At 40.7% G+C, this 18,026-nt stretch overlaps 1 protein-coding gene across 1 annotated transcript; it reads right to left on the minus strand.

Moving 5' to 3' along the window:
* Window positions 1-1,404: 1,404 nt before the first annotated feature.
* On the minus strand, window positions 1,405-4,833 carry s1pr5a (sphingosine-1-phosphate receptor 5a). Its single transcript, XM_006805091.2, has 2 exons — window positions 4,718-4,833; window positions 1,405-4,024 (listed from the first exon to the last, which is right to left on the minus strand). Exon 2 carries the CDS (start codon window positions 3,723-3,725, stop codon window positions 2,589-2,591), a length of 1,137 nt encoding a protein of 378 aa, XP_006805154.2. The 5' UTR covers window positions 3,726-4,024; window positions 4,718-4,833; the 3' UTR covers window positions 1,405-2,588.
* Between the last annotated feature and the right edge of the window lie 13,193 nt (window positions 4,834-18,026).

Here is an 18,026-nt window from a genome sequence, read left to right on the forward strand (position 1 = left end):
TTTCAGTAATGAGGATGGGATGAGACTGAGTGGTTTGACGGTCACTAGATGTCGCTGTAGAGCGTCATCTACAGCTTTTCTAAATGTCTTTAGAGATGGCATTTTGCTTTACTGAGTGTCGTATAGTTTAAAGATTAAAGGAAAAGCCTGTTGGCAGATTTAAAAAAAGATTTAGAGGTTAAATCGGTAAATAAAGGTTTTCATTTTTTCCCCTTCATTAACGCCACCATATCAAGGTAGTCTAATTAATTTATTATAAACTGGGTGTCTTAGTATTTAATTTAATAGCTTTACACTTTTCAGTGTAATTTTATTATCAGAATCTAGTTTGATTTGGCAATCACACTCCTGTAATTTTAGCTCTATTTAGTTTTTATTGATCACCTTAAACATTCAAATAAAAATATCAAGTTTAGTTATTTATTTGAGTTTTCCCTCTATGTCCAGTCTGCAGTGGCTGTTGTTGGGCCTTTCTTTTTCTTTTTCAAAAGTAAAACATGAACTACGAGGCCATTAAAATCCCCCCAGCATCATTTATATGTGGCTTTGCTGAACTAGCAAGTTGTGCATTTGCAGCAGGAGAAAGATTTTCAAATATAAAGTATCCTGGTTGCCCACGCATGACACTGTGGGTTGTGTTATATACCCTCAGGCCTTGTTCTACAAGAACTAAGTCACCCCTTTCTTTGCAGGATGGTGTTTGGTTTAGAGTGGGCAGGATGACATATACAGACTTAGGGAGGCATAAATTCACAGCTACCAGAATGTGGTTTCCTTACGGTAAACAGAGCATTAAGCGCACAGTTTTGTTTTTTTCTTTCTGCAACTTCATCGATACCTCTGCCTCAGCACACATCATTCGGTGGTTTTGGCAAGTGGTTTCCATGGAGGTGGGGTTTTGTCACTTAAGCCCACGTTCCAGTGTAGTATTCGTGAGCTTTCCTTTGATGATGTTTGAGTAGGTATTTGAGCTTTCAGTTCTGCCGAATTATTTAAGTGATGCTTCTGTGTTTACTTGGTAAATGCTCCACTTGTGGTCGGTTTAGTTATTTTAGTATCAATTAAGTAGCGGCGTGATAATTTAAGACCAGCTTTAGTAAATAACCATGTTGTTTCGTCTCGGAGTACCAGAAATGTGTCAAATCAAACACAAAGTGCTACAAGCACATCGTTTATTGCGTGACTTCACATTTTTCTCCAAGTACAGTAGGTGAGAGAGAGGTGACATTTTTAAACCTGTCTATTACTGACTTTTTCTTATATCTCGAGTTGGTAATTTTATTGTTTTCCTATTGTATAAGTCAGGAAGTGCCAGGTATATGTATATTTTCATAGCGAGAAACAGGAAGGATGTCGACCTCTTGTGAGACTTGTGAAACTTTAGAAGACACAAAGACCTCGATGTAAAAATCGTTCACATATTTTTATTCAGTGCACTTATAAAACCATCATAACTTAAATGACAATTATACAAAAAAATACTACGCAAGTAGGTTAGAAGTATTTACAAAGTATACAAAAAACTGTAAATATATATATTTTACTCTCATTAATGTACAGTATTAAAATAAGTACAGAATTAATTCACCAGGTTGCACACACTGATGGGTTGTGATCGGTCGCTACTGTTGCTGCTGCATCAGTTAAAGCTGAGGAAAAAAAAACGTTTACATCATTTCATCAAACACAACGAGCACGAGCTTTCTCCAAAGTCCACAGCTAAAACATCTCACTGCCACATACTGCTCTGTCAAACCCAGAAGGCGTCTACAAGCCTCCGCTGTCAGCTTTTATTGCTTTTAGGTATTCATCATGTGTCGCTACATATGTTAAAAGGACCTCCAAAGCAGCGAACCACCCAGCTCAGCCCCCCCGTATGACGTCCTCTAGGCCACTGAGCGTATGATGTTGGCAGAGGAAAAGGAGGGGGGGCCTCTACCGAGCATTGCCACTGACCAGAAACTCATATGGCAGACATTACATGGGTTTGGCAGCAGCTTTGCTGGGTGTGGATGCTCCACATTTATGACAACATATCATTATGTGCTACATAGGCTGAGGAGAGATAAGGATGAATCTCATGCTTTGGCTTTGGTTTCACTCTATCAAAATGCATTTATGTGAAACATCTGCACACACTCTTTGATTTCTCTGTACGTGCAAACACTGCTAAGTGCTCGATCAGAATACTGGCCTTGTTAAGAAGTCAAAGGAAGAAAAAAAACTAATGCTGTTCTTGTTGTTGTTGTTTTCCTACATGAAACTTAAAGCTACTATTTAAGGCACTGATGTTTCTGTTAGTCACTGTCACACTTTTATATGAATTGTGAACATAAATGTTTATATTTTTACACTGAATGCTTAACCATAAAGGTCTTTCTCCCTGTTTGGACATCGCCACAAACATGTTGCACATTCTTTAGATGAGAACTGAAACAATGTCAGAGTGCACAACACAAAACTTCAACTTCTGTTGCATAGTCGATAATGCGTCTTAGTTCAGAAGGGGTAATCGAATCACACACTAGAGGCAAAGTTCTTAGTCCGAGTGCTTGCTGTCAGTGTTAATTCAAGAGCGAGGCACCGTGTCATGTCCTAGATATCCTAGGATAAATGGCTTTAATCGTCGAGGGTGTAAAGTTACCGGAGGAGACTGTCGTGTCCAGGCCCTCCAGCCTGTGTGAAGCTGCATCCGTCTGCGTCTTAGTGGTGCTACAATCCAGGAAGGGCATCCCGATTTTCTTCACCTGCCCGTCTTCTGTCATGAGGCAGGGTCGGCAGAGCAGCCTGATGATGGCCCTCCTCATGTCTTTGCTGGTCAGGGTGTAGATGATGGGGTTAAGAAGAGAGTTGATCATAGCGATGCCCAGGAAGTAGTCTGCCTTATGGAGCACCTTGCACCTTCCGGTTGGGCAGGAGAAATCCAGCAGGAGGAGGATGAAGAGAGGCAGCCAGCATGCGATGAAGACTCCCAGCACTATGGTGACTGTCTTCAGCAGGGCCATGTACTTCTGGGACTTGCGGTAAAGACCTTTCCGGTGCGGAACCGAAGCGAGGCGTTGAGTGTTGGCCTTGACGATGCGGAAGATGCGGACGTACAGGACCACGATGGACATGAGGATGGCGCTGAAGATGGTGATGCAGAAGAGGATGTAACTCTTGGCGTAGAGTGGCAGGACTGTGGAGCACTGGCCCAGTTTACCCATGCAGTTCCAGCCGAGGACTGGCAGGACACCCAGGAATACAGAAAGCACCCAGCTCGCTCCAATCAGAGCGAACATGCGTCCCTGTTTATTGCCTTGGTAGGGCTTCATCCTCACCATGGTGACATGGCGCTCGATGGCAATGGCCAGCAGGCTGATGACGGAGGCAGCCAGCATGATGAACACACCACCCTCACGCAGGAAATACATCACAGGTGTCATGTTTAATGTGTGGACACCAGACGTAATGATGTTCACCATGTAGGTGAAGCCTGCGAGCAGGTCAGAGAGAGTCAGATTGCCCAGTAGGTAGTACATAGGAACGTGGAACTTCTTGTTCTTCCATATGGCCAGAAGCACCACAGCGTTTTCTGCAACAATGAGCAGACAGACCAGCAGGAACGCAATGGCCTCGGGTTTGAGTCCGTCTTGCTGGTACTTCTCATTGTCGAGCTTGCCCACGTACCTGTAGTGCTCTGTGATGACGGTCTTGTTCTGGTACTCACTAAACATCACAGACATAGTTGCAGAGGTAGGCCTTGGGGTAAAAGATGGGGCTGCAGCAACACAGGCAGCACGTTGTTGTGTTTCCCAGAGATTTTTTTTCTTTGCCTTTTCTGATTTTAGGTTAGATCCACAGATGAAGTGTCACACAGTCCTCCACCTGGGCATTGTTTCTTCTTTCGGAACTTAAATATGCAGGGTGGAAATCCTTCCTTTGATGCTATCACTTAGGATTTCCTGTGGTATGACAAAGTTTCCTCCAAAAATCAAAAATCTTCAATGCTTGGGGCGCGCACTAGGAGGCGATGATAGCGAACCTGCGTAAAACAAGAGAGGAAAAAGTAAACGTGAGACGTGAGACGTGAAACAGCGGAGGAAAGGAAACAGGGGATCACTTAAACTCCAATATTCGAAAATGCAACAATAATAATAAAAAGACTACACTCGATTGGAATCACATTAATGACTAATGAGGACAGGAAGTCTCCAACGGGAAATGACCATTTACTGTAACAACTTCAAAATAGCTGTAATGAATTCATCGGGGAAAATGGTTTAAGCTTGAATGGAAATAACGAGGAAGCTGTAATTGATCATTTTCCTTAATTCGTTGCAGTAGAAGCTATAGTTTTCTGCTTTTTAATGTCTTAAATTAATGTTTTCTTTCACTGCTACTACACATAAAAACTTTAAAGTGGCTCCCAGCTCATAGAGAGCCATTTGCCATTCATGCGTAAATATGCATTAACCTCTCCAAACCTACAAGTCCTATAGATAACATAATTAACCCTGTGCTTTTTGTATTTTATTTCATTTACTTTGTCATTTATTTATTTAACAACTAAGTCTAGCCTTAATTGCCATACGTAAAATAAGAGCTGGCCAACACACGATATGAAGTCAAAATGAACTACACTGATGAGTTTTAAAGCGAGTCATACATTTTACGCACGCAGAATAAAAAGAAACAAACTAAAAAAAAAAGTTAGAGAACAAAATTTTTAACGCACCTTAAAAACGTTGAAATATCCAGTAAGAGTTTGAAATGAGCCCTCGGCAGGAGGAGAGGACGCAGGCTCTGCGATCACAGCGCACTACAGCCACACGCGACTGTGCTGTGGGAATAGAGGAGGGCAGGACTGAACTTGCTGCAGTGGGTTGGTCTACGACTCTTTGTTTCAACGAGTTTTTTTCTCCCTCTTTTGCCTGACCCCTTGATATATATATATATATATATATATATATATATATATATATATATATATATATTTGTTTGTTTTTTGCCCTTATGATAAATTGCACCTCTAAGACAGATTGTTTCTGTTTTCACGGCAACACAAGAAGAGGAAGAGAGTGGGATTTTTTTTCCACCTTATCAGTTTGTCCCCAGGGTGCAGCTACGTGCTGTAACAGAGCTGCCAAGTGGATTTTTTTTAAATTTCAAGTGTGTATGGAAGTGTGGCTCCGTCCTGCTCCTCTGGTTTTGTCTGATTTTCTCCTTCACTCTCCCTCTCCTCTCTCAGTTCCCCACAGTTCATAAAAAATAGAGACTCCGAAAGGGAACTCAAAACTCCAAAGTTAATTTGTCAGTGGAAAAAACAGTCATTTGTGAGACTCTGTGCAGCTGGATCTGTTTAACAGTCCAGAAACCCCAGATTTCAGAAAATAACTCGGTCAGATAGGCCTCGGCTGTAATTATCTTTTAGCTCACACATCAAAACTCAGCTTTTCTTTTTTTGGCCAACATGTCATTTATAAAGCATTAAAAAAAATCCCTTTCAACCATGTGTTTAGACAGAAACATGTTTCTGCTTTGAGTAATAATTCGTCTCTGATATGGGTTTTCAACACACACACAAAGTTTTTGTCCTTCTCTGTCATTGAACAAGCCAGACTGTTTGTACATAGAGACATTTAGGTGTCTGCCATACATTACTCACTTCCAAAACACAGAGAAAACCCATAACTTGTAATATCTTCTGTTAAAATTCACACATCTCACACCTTTCATCCAGCCCTCTATCATTCACTCAACTGATTTGAAACTGCAGAAAAGGGAAAAACTTTCTTCTCTGCATGAAATGTATTTTAACAAGCATTTCCTGAAGTGACTGCCAGCTACAGATGACAGAAACCAGCTTAGTTATGCTTAATTTTCTTCTTCTTAAGCACGAAAACCACCAAACATGCAAGGTTTACAGCTATTTCCTTTAAAGCAAAAATAAAACAAGGAACTTGAAATCAAGCGTCTTCTTCAAATAATTGGAAGCTAAATGTCATTTTGATGTTCTGTAGACTGAACATCAGCAGCATGAGTCCCGTGGTTCTTCATCTTCATTCTGAGCTGCGTCTCCAAACAGAGCGCAGCTTTCATCGGGAAGGTTTTGAAATAAATATATGACACCTCACTCTTTTTTCAGCTTTATGAATTCACTAATTGATTGTTTTCTTTACAATAATGAAAGCATGTCATTCCCAAAACCCTAGGAGCAGTGGACTTTGCGCAATGTGAGGGTGGGTGAGCAAAGGACTGGACTCTCTAAACAGGAAGCTGCTTCATTGTGCCTCGAAAGGAGAGGGATATCCTTGAGAAAAACACAGATGAAGTCACTGGTCGGAGATGACACACGGTGAAGCCACGCTGTGACTACAGATTGACGTGCAAACAACTCTTAGTGCATCTTACTCATTTCCAGATTCGAATGACTAATTTTAGAGGTTAATGAGGCCTTAAGTGGCCTTTGGCTGCAGAATTTAGGGTCTAAAATAACTAATACAGGCTTTATGTGTCATTCTCTTATTCCAGCCTCATCAGTTGCACACCTGCGGGTCTGGGGACTCTTTTAACCACCTTAAGTGATCATGCAGTTGGTGTCTGCCTAGGCTGCGGTCGAACGGTGCCCCTGACTTATCTCATCCCCTGCTTCCTAAAGCCCACCCAGTGATAACCAGGCTGAAGCTCTCCTTGTGAGCCTTGTCAGTCAAATGGCAGTTAGCCCCCCGTAGTGACACTGTGACAAGTTCTCACTGTGCTGCCACTGATTAGTTAACACACAAAGCCAACGACAGCAGGGCTTTCTGCTCTGTCTTCTTTTCTTTTTTTTCCTCACAGTAGGGAGCTGCTCCTTCAGCCCTTCCTCCCTCAGGCCACAGGCAGGCTTTTTAGCAGCAGAGTGACCAGTCGTGACCCACCCAGCCATCTCTCTGCCTGTGGAGGCTTTCTGTGTTTGGTATGTTCTGTCCAAACCGCCAAGCTCGGGCTGATGTTTTCCTGTGACGTTAAAGCACTTGCAGAAAGGAAGTCAGTCAGTCCTGCTTTTGTCGTGATAGCTCCCTTTAGATTTGCTGCTGCTGTTTTGAGCACTGTCTGCTTTGCTCTGTTTATCTCTGACTGAAAATGATTGTTTGGCCTCACAAACACGAAGCAATCAATTTGAGTAAGATGCAGCTGAAATATATGAAGTCAAAGGGTTTGTTTATTCAAGTACTTCATCATTAAAATATGCTCGGTATAAGCTGAGTGTACACCAATCACGTACATTTCATTTGACAAGATTTTATTAAATATAACATTAAATTAAATTTACATGCAATCAAATTACTCTACTAGTACTACTACTACTACTACTCTACTATTCTTACTACTAAAGTCAGTGTTTTGGGACGTAAATATTTTTTTGAGCATATGTTTGAAGTAAATATTGTTAAAGCGTTTGGCTGTTTCTATTTTATTTATTTCACATCAGAAACGAAAGTGGTTTTTCACACACTTTATAAAACACCTCTTTCACGATGATTGTGTCACGCACTATGAAAACCTGTTGCTCTCACTGCGCTGACAAGTTACTGGTGGCACACTGGTGGTGCAAAAATCACACCTCGAAATGAGGTTCTCACCTTATGCTAACACAACACACAGATGCCTTTAATGTTATTTAGTGAACACAATGAAAGGAATTCACACCCCTCTAATTCTAAAGTTAGTGCTTTTTGTAATGTAGAGATGCAGTGCGCTTTAAATAAGAAAACATAAAGAGCAGATCAACTAAGACTGGCTCATTAGTGAAGTAATTGAATCTGCATTACAACATATATATTTTTTTTTTCCTCTTGAGCATTAGCTTCCCAGAGTCGCTGCTGTATTTTGCAGCGATCCAAACAAGATGTAGTTTCTAAATCTATGAGCTTTAGTTGAAGTGTGCTATGCAAGCCTGCTCCTACCTGCAGTTAGGTTTGGCAACAGATATGAGAGTGGTTCTTATCTCACTATGAAGAGCAGATGGGCAGAGTCACTAGTTCCATTCAAGATTAGATGTTCTTTGTGGGTCAGGAGTGTGGATACAAGGAACATTGCAGTTCTTAAAAACCCATTAGTAAGGTTGTGTTTTACCCCCACTCTTATGAGGGAGCAGATACTTTTTCAGCACGAGATAAACTGCGAGTGATGTGGTTATTGTGATTGTTAGTGTGACTGACCTAGATATGAAGGTGCACCGACTGATATAACAGCAGGAATTCATCACCAGCATCTCCAGTAAAAAGAAATCTTTGTTTTTTGGTGCTACATTAGTATTAGTGCTTCATATTAGCCATTATTTATATTTTAGCATTTATGGCCTAAAACAAGACATAAAAACTTGTATCCTGTTAGGCTTTTAAAGCATATAGGCTGTGCAAAAGTTCTGAGCCCCCATTTCTTTATACTTTGCTAACAAAGAGCCAGACTTTCTCATCTCATCAGACTGGCTGTCTGGCGCAAAAGCTCTCCGGGCTTATTTAAAACTCGTTTTCTGTCCAGTCCTTGGACCTGACCATTTTCACAGAAAAGCTCTGTTGTTTGTTAAGTCACTTAACACTGACCTATGAAGCATTTGAGCATTAAAAAGGCACTTAATACAAAGGACGAACCCGTGTTGTGTCTGCACAAAACAAATAACTTAGGAAAGAACACATTTTTAATTGTATCTTTAGGAAATTTGTGACAAGCAGCCTCCGACAAAAACTCATAATTTGTTCCAATTAAAATGCCAATTTAGACAAACATAAAAAAGTATTTGTACCAAAAACTGATCCTCAAAAAGCTAGAAAATGAAATATTGGCATATCTTAGCTTGATGTGCAGTGTATCTTTAAAAAATTCAGGAACCTGGAGAAGTGGAGGAAGTGGTGGGCATCACCAGATAGCTTAAAACATTTATGTCCTTAAGAAACAGACCTGAGAGATGCGTCTAGACCTTCAGTTGATCCATTTAAAGAATGAAGCCTCATCAGAAATGGTCTCAGTGGAAGGGTGGCTGTCAAGAAGTCAATCTTAAGGACGGGAAACAGGGAGAAAGGCTGAGGTATGCCACATTACACATTACAAAAGCGCTGGACTAAAAATAAGTGGCAACAGGTCTTAACAAAACAGTTGAATTCAAACTGTAATAAAATTGGTTCAAATCTTGTCGATAAATACAAAAGAGGTGAGGAGAGAGGCACAACAGTGAGCGTCCACAGCCATCTGTAAAACATGGTGGAGGCTCTGTCATGGTTTGGGCTTCATTTCGGTCAGTGGTGTTGGAGATCTTATTAAAACTGATGGATTTATGAACACAGAACAGTGACATCAGATTTTTATCCACTATGCAGGAAAATCTGGAAAGTGTCTCATTGACAAATATGTTTTTAGCATTTTTCAGCATGACGGTTGATACTGTGAATATGAGTAAATAGAGGATTTCCATAACGGCACCTGGGAGTTTCCAACAGATGTTCCCAAGCATTCACAAACCCAAAGAGGAGCCACAAGGACACTAAGGAGCCTGATTGTGTAAGCTTTTGTAAATTAATTTAAGATTAGCAATTACAATAACATTTCTTAAGGACATTGCTGAAAGGCTGAAAGGATTGCAAGAAAATAAAAGACCACATCGAGCATTAAAGATTCATATCCAGCTGCTAGCTGGATATCACATCACTTCAGACAAATATGTGTCCATAAATTAGCTCTGTCTGTTAGTATCTATTCTTTTGGCATTCTTCATCTTGGGATTCCTAAGTTATGTATTTATTTTAGTTGCGTGTATATGCTTTGTGTCCCTGTTCTTGTCTTGTGTGTTTTTTGTCCACATTTCTCAACAGTTGAGTTGACTCTAAGGTCAAGATTTTGCTCCTAGTGTCTGTTTGTAAATAAATCAAACTGAATCTGCAGGGAATATATGGAAAAACTACAAAACAGGACTATTACGAAAGAAGAGAAAGAACGAGGGAAACGAACCAGAGCTGTATAAACTCAAATGTCCAGCATTGTTGGTGCTGCCAGAGATTTATGGGAGCCCTAGAAATAGCCTCTCTGTCCAGCTTAACTGCCACACTGTTCCATGTGCAGCTGTCCCAGGCAACATCCATGCTTTGAGCTCCCAATAAGGAGAAATAGGAAGAACATATGTACAAACTGGATGTGTTTCTACAAGCCTGCTTCCATGTTGAGTGTTTCTGTTCAGTCTCCTCACACCTCAAACCCAATCATGGCCACAGGATACTTTGCATGGTAATTACTTCTGCATTTAATCTAATTGTGCTTACCAGCTGCATGCAGACTGATTGGAGTCTTTAAAGTTGGCATCTGATTGGTGCAAAAAGTGACATTTACATACAGTGTGCACTACACAGCGTAGAAATTCTTTCAACAGAGTTGATAATCTAATAATACTTTGCTTCTATTCAGCCCATGTTTGTTTGTTTTTTAGGCAGAACTGTTAAACCCTTTCCTCCTTGTTGAAGCAAAACTGAAGGCCTCTGCAGAGCAAAATGCACTATTTTATTTCTCACATTTTTCAATTTATTCCCAAGTCTTCAGAGTCAGGAGGCGGAAAAGCTTTGTTGGTTGAAGTTGATATGGTCAGTGGGGATTTTCTGGCATAAATAAACACAGGAAGAGGCTGCCTTTTGGGACCATTCTGATTACACATTATACGGAGCATATGTGAAAGTTAGTTATGTCCATATGAAAACACAAACATCCTCATTTACTATGTAAACCTCCACCAGTTCTCACCATAAAGCTAGACCGGTGCGAGCTGCAGAAGAATTATCTGTCATTTTCTCCTTATTCACAACTTTGTCTCAGCTCGCTTGCAGCTGTGTTTACTGAACTCCACAGTGGTATGAATGAAACTGAGCTATGCAGAAGGGGACTTTAGCTGACCACTCCACTGTCTTGGCCTGCATGAAGAATTAGCTTTGTATTTATATTTAACCCTCTCAGGCTCAAATTAAACTTTTTGTTGCTAATGCACAACCAAGTCCTGCAGTGGTACTTCTGAGTAAAAAAACTCATAAAATATGTATGTGGGGTAATCAGGTTGTTAGTTTTTAACTGTTGCAAATCGCCAACGCCTGCCTTGAGAGGGTTAATGGCAAACAGTCTGAGCGGCATTGTTGAAGCCAAGCGTAACACCTCATTAGCGAAAAAAGCCGCTGTTTCTGCCATTTGAATCTCAATAGTTTGGGTCACTTTCACTTGCATGGTGTATTGCATTGGCCGGCCTTTTGTTTTGTTTGCGGTTACCCTAAGGCCTTTCAGAGCTTTTGTTTGCACGAGAGGATCAGGACCTTTCTCATGTCTGTCTGTTAAAAAGATTTCTTCTGGGAAAATTGTTCGGAGTTGATAAGCACTGACTGGGACTGTTGTGGAGCTGAACTCAGTTCGACTCAGTATTAATTTAAAATCTTTATTTGCTTGTCTGGCATCACAGGTCGTGGAGCTGCCATTTCTAAATGATCCTAAATAAACAACAGTGATAATTTATGTTGTTCAGCAAGTCCTACAAGTAAACAGTCATACCAGTTTAAAAAGGCCCAATATATAAATTTTGAAACTGCAAATAAGAATCTAGAAGTTACCTTATATATGAGATCTCATACATTAATTTTGGCGTTACATATTTTTCATTTGAGTATTTCAAACAGGCGAAAAAGTCTAGAAAAAGTCACTATTGTTAACCCGACTCTACCCCCAACACGAGCCCCAACAGGTTGAATGAGCTGTACATGTTACTTGGTTACCCATTTATAGCTCCAGCTCATGTTAGAAAGCTCAATTCTTTGGTTATATAAGGGTGTCAAGGTCTGCAAACTTTTTTTTACACACTGGAAGGTGTAAAAGTAGTTTGATTATGAAAACACCTTCTTGCTCTTTGTTTCCGCTGTAAACCAACTGGCAGCCGTAAACACACCTAGCTGTTTTTGTTATAAGATTAAGAGGAAAGAAATACCATCTTGCTAACATATCACAGGTTACACTGTCTTACTAATGTCTGCAGGTAATACTTGCAGCACAGCGTTCCTTACTCAGTGACACCTTCATCCATCTCATCATCCTCAAGCATTTTGCTCTTCTAATGAATTTAGACTTGCTCTTTCCACAACTTGAGCATCAGTGATGTGATCTGTATCTGCTAAGCCTTGCAGCGGCTAATTGGAGATACCGAACTGCCCCTGCCAACTGCATTTGTGGCTTTTTGAAGATTTTTAATGAACTTACAGCCTGTTCAAGACGTTTTTGCTTTAGTTTGGGTGGGTAAAATTTAAGTAGTGTATTATTTAGTTACTTAGCAGTAATTAGCAAATATGTCTACGCACAGATTTTGGGTTGCAGCTTATGAGCAAAGATTTGCAGATAAGTTAGCACTTTACTCTCAACCAAACGTGTTTACTTCAGTCTGTGGGTGGTTTCAGATGGCTGCAGAGGTGTCAAATGGGGTCACTATTAAAAATATGTGGTGCAACCGGTCTGTTGGCCACTCTTGCATGTGCTGTTGTTATCTCCGCGGCTATCAGTGAGCTGTGGCCATAAGGGGAGACCTAGCATTCAAAGAGCTGAACTAAAATGATAGTGTCCACTGCAGACGCAGCCTGCACTTTTTATACTGTATTTAAAAAAAACCCCCAAAAAACCTTTGATATATTTTTCACACGTCGCCTGTTCCTGGTGTTCTCTGTAGAAAACACCTCTGCTAATGCGATAGCATAAAATAAGCGTTAGGGACCAATTTGCAAACATTGAGGCTTTAAGTTACAGAGTCCAGAAACAGGTGATGTCACTATGACTACATAACTATTACTCTGTACAGTCTATTTTCTCCACGGTTTGTGTGGAATCATTGCATATTGCACTATTACTTAATACAATGATTTCCTGAGGTTGCCCATTACACAGCGGTCCCACAGGAAACAGGGCTTTAGACAATGAGGGACACCCCTCCCATATGTGCAAAAAATGTGTTGTGCAACCAACGGTAACCACTTTTTGCTTTATAAATACAAACACTCACAACAGATTAGCATGGCAGATTATTTCATGAAGTAACAGGAAGGTAACAGGCACAAGAAAAAGAACTCCAGGAAGTTCTTGCCCACAAATGCGAATGGATCTGCAGTCCACCGGTTTCACCCAATAAAACCATTTATCATTTTTGTTCAGCTGCCTGCGTATCTCTGGACTTTAAGCTAATCTTCTCCTGGCTGGACTCATAAAAGACTCATAAAAGAGTCTTGTCAGCTACACTTGCAGCAAGACGAAAAAACTGTAGAGCTGTTGCTCGTCCTTTTCTGTGTTTTACCATGCTGTGTTTCTCGGTAACAACGCCGCAGCCTCCAATCCTCCCACAAACCATGGAGGCTTTGTTTCCCCTCGTGTTCCACTTCTCAGACATTTCCTTCTACCGGTCGCCACATTCCTACATTTTAACATTTAACCTTCCACCTTTTACCCTCTTGGTTTTCTGCGTTCTCTGATAAGCCTCAGAAAGTCATGAGGTCACCTTTGATAAAAGGGCATTCTTGCCTAATAGGGTTCCTCTGCGAGATGTTTTTTAACTCTAACGATTCTGTAGTCAAACCCGAACCAACGATGACGTAATCCCATGTCGGTTTCATAAGCGAAATAGAAAAACGTAAAGTTGTAGATCGAAACTGAAAGGCTGACATTTGAGATGTTTCCACGGTGACAGTGTGCTCCACTGAGGCTTTGATGCCCTGCTCAGTGACTGGTTCGCTCATGTTTTAATCCATATGTATTTTTTTCCACATTAGCTGTTCGGAGGGGTGACATGTGAAGGGGCAGTTTTATGAAAGCTTGTTTTGTTCGCAGAGCAGTGGTTTTCGAGATGAGTTCATCTTGGAGGCCAGAGTGGAATAAAGAGCAAAAAGAGCATTCCCACATCGGGGAAGAAAAGGGGAGAAAAAGAGTGGGCGTGGGCGGGGGAGGGATGCATGACAGGCTGCGTGGTTGGGGTGAGTCATGAGAATTACTAAACGGTCTCTGTGAGATTTATTCAAACTTTTTCAAATAGAGGCCCGCCAGCAGCCCACCAACACTCTCCACCAAAGGGTCAGATCCTGGGAAGAGCTCCCTTCACTTCCACACAAGGGGAACGTGGGCATGCCCGACTGCTCGGAAAAAGACAGATGATGATTGTTGATGATGTTTTGGGGGAATTCAGCATCCCTCTCTGGGAAAGATCCTTGAGTCTTTGTCTGGGTTTCATCATTGGTCAGGTACCCAATGATGATAAAAATATGTTCAAGATCAAACATAAGATTTATAATGCTGTAGATGTTGTTTACTAGTCTGTCCTGGGCTGCGTTGTCTGCGAGAACACACACAGACTACATCTGCTCTGAGTTACTGACTGCTTCTCCCAGTACAAACTACTGAATGAACTTCCAGCACGGCTGTAGTTTGTGAATGAAAGCCTGAATAGCTGTATAGATAGAAAGTGAGGGGCACAAACAGGTAGGGGCAGATTAGTGATACAATAGTCAGTCTAATATGTCCAAAAAAAGTGACACAGATATGAGCAGACAGATTGTGTGGCTCGAGACAGCAAATGACGTAGAAGTCATTTCAGCGTAGTTAGCACAGCGGTTAAAAATACCCCATTACACCACCCCATTGTCTACGTTCAGCACCTCCTACCTCTCACCACATACTGACCAGTCGCCACACGCACACTTCTGTTCACCCAACTATTGTATCTGAGCTTCACCGCTAATAAAAACAAGGCTGTAAATTTCACAGGCCACAAGCTGGACTTCCTGGTAGCCTTTTTTCTTGTTGTTTTTTAAACTGAAAACTGCAACAATCATAAAGAAGCTGATCCGACGACGCGCACACACTCACATCGGGGAGATCATACATACATCAAGTCTTCATTTTTTCCCTCTCTAACTGGTTTTTAAGTGTTTTGATTTTTGGTCCTCTATAACAATGCATTGTTTGTTTTTTTTTCCTGTCACACAATGTTGCACTTGTATGCAGGTTTGAAAAGTAATATTCCTTCTCAGGTTACACTGCAGGAAATACCTTTAACAACGTTCTGCTGAATATGTCATCGCACAGCCTACCTTAACTTTTTTTCTTCTCTTAATTCTTACAGTTTATTAAGATTTCTACTATTTATGAAACAATAGTAGCATGCAAACGTTTGGTCAGCACTTTCTTGAAATTTGTTAGTATATAAAGTTGACTATTGTATGATTTTCCTTCATTTCTGTCATGCTGTTGCATTGTCATATATTACAGAAAGAGTTAAATAGTAGAATAAGTATGTGCACGATGTACTTGGCCTAAAAGTTCCGTCTTCAAATTAATCTAAATGCTCAGTTTTGTAGTTTCCCCCCTGCTTTTGCATTTTTATGATTATCGCATGTCTGTGCCATCTTAGGCCCACAACTCTGGCTGCTGCACAGTAACTCCTCTTTGAAGTACCACTGAGGGTGCCTAACCACTCTTTTGTTATTTCAGGGCATTGCAGAAGAGCCATATTTGGTTCCAGTTACCACCTTTATTTTCTGACTCTAAAAGAAGTGTGGCCTTAAAGTAAGATGAGCAGAAATGACTTCTGTGAAGCCGTCGATATATTGAGGGATTCTACTGAGGTTTATTTTGAGCTGTGAGTTATGCAAACCTAATCTTGAGTTTAAGAGTTTCAGAGGAGCTGGGGTGAAATACTACATTTATTTTATTTGGTATTATTATTTGTTTTAATGTCTTAAGCAGGTATAGTGTTTTTTCTGTACTATTTTGGAGTGAAACAGAAAAGTGACACCATGCAAAACATGCAAACATTACAATTTAGATATCACTGTTAGGAAATCCCCAAGTGACGCAAATTTCAAATATCTATAAGCACCCTCCTCAGCACCCTCCAAGCATCTGCTTAATATAATTAATGCAAAGAACAGTGGCCTTTAAGAATAAAAAAAATGCCCATGGGAAAGTTAGAAAGTCAAACCAAAACTGGACTGACTCAAAAAAGGGCAAGGTGTGGGCTCACACCTAGATATCATAAAAGACATTTTCTAGATTAGCTCAGTGCATGCAAGACCACCCAAAACATCTCACAGATTATTTTTAATAAGGACTTTTAACTGCTACAAAGCCCGTTTCTGTTTTTGTTGACATGAAAGACATGTTTTATCTTCAACATTAATACTTTTGAACACGAAGTCTTCCTTTGCTACCTTAAACATTTACAGTAACAGAAACTTAGAAACCACTGTAAACGCTAAACACCTCCACAAACACTCATCGTAGCATACTGGTTCAACTGGCTCATTAAACAAATGTCATAGTCAAACACAGCTTTTCCTTCATACCGATGAAAGAAAATAATAAGGTCTGTGTAACCTCAGAAACCACTATTATTAATGACATAATATTGCACAGTTGCGTTGGAGTACATCTGCATTCATTATTACTGTACTGTGTGTGCGCTGTGCGAGATACATAAAATTGAGCGGTGCTAACTAATAAGGATAGAGTTTTGCCTTTGTAATCATGCATTGACAGCTAATGGAAAGGTTTAGACAGCTGTTTCCATGAGCGTGGTTTTTTGTTTCGCATGAATTTATATTAAACTTGGCTGTAGTTGCCTGATGTGGTGAAATCACTTCCTGTGGCTATTTATAACATAGTTTGTGGTTTCTGTATGTTCTCTGCCATGTAAATAAAGACAGATTTTGCAAACCACAAGAAGATTTTTCACAGTTGCGTTTCATTATAACTGTTTGTTTGGCATCTGTTGATTAATGCTGCAATTAATTATTACCGCATGTCTGACAGGGACGTTATGAGCCTGTTTAAACATCTTTGGTGTTACAGTGCAAGTGGATAAGCACTTTTTACTGCTGCACAACAGCCCTGTGGAAAATATTTAACTTGCTGAGCATAAAAGAAGATGTGCAAACACTATAAAGGCTGACTTCCACCCTTCACCCATGTCTCTGCTTATATTTGAGACACACTTTCTTAGTACATATATAATCTATACATTGTTCCATAGTGGTTCCCTCTAAAAAAACAAACAAAAAAAGCAGCCAAACAGAAACCCTTCATTACGAGCGAGATCTGTGTGTGTTGTGGGCCTGCAAAGGGGAAATCGGGAGGCTTTTTGGCTCGTCCAGACCATCACAGAGGCCAGGCTGGGTATGTTTTACTGATCCTGTATTTAACTAAGACCCAAAGTATTGTTATTCACTCTCCGGTTTCATCTGCGTCTGTCGTAAAAAAGAGGAGGGAGAAAGAAAGGGAATACTGGACCACTGGTAGGAATTCTGAATTTACTGGCGTTCCAGCGTTTTACTGTTAGTTGTGCTTCATTAGTCCAAAAACTGTAATAAAGAGGTGATTTTGTTTCATTACTGGCTTTCTCCACTTTGATTGTGGACATTTATGGATCAGATGTCATGTTTAGCAGCTTGTGTTTAGTTTCACTGACTCACCTCTTTCTACTGTGTTTCCTGTGGCTCGTACTACAGGGTAGATGCGTGTGAAAGTATTATTGCAGTACAGTATCCTTGCAAACACAACCAGCAGAACAGGTCAGGTCTTTGGCACTCGTAGCATTGATAACCTGGTGAACACAGGAACTGAATTGCTCAATGTTTTCTAGGTGCTTGTGTTTTTATTGGCTGACACACGTCAAACCTCTGGAAACTATTAAAACCAGCTCGGCCTGCCTCGCAGACGATCACACAAGTGTACACTCACTCACACGTACTGTAGACACATAGCGAAACACCCCGTGTTTCACAGTGTGAGAGCTGAGGTATCGAGCGTGTCCGCCGGCTGAGCGCTTAACTCGCGCCCCCAGTGTGATTTTGATGTAGCGACGAGCTCGACTTCACTTTTATCTGCAGCACAGCCAACTCAGTTCGCACACCCACACACACAGAGACACACACTTACACACATAAACAGACTGATGTCACGGCCAATGCCAGTTCTTACAAAAAGAAACTCAACCAAGCAGTGAGTAAAACCTTCAGTCT

The sequence above is a fragment of the Neolamprologus brichardi genome, chromosome 4 (genome assembly GCF_056152115.1).
Source record: "Neolamprologus brichardi isolate AB-2024 chromosome 4, ASM5615211v1, whole genome shotgun sequence".
Taxonomy (NCBI): Eukaryota; Metazoa; Chordata; class Actinopteri; order Cichliformes; family Cichlidae; genus Neolamprologus; species Neolamprologus brichardi.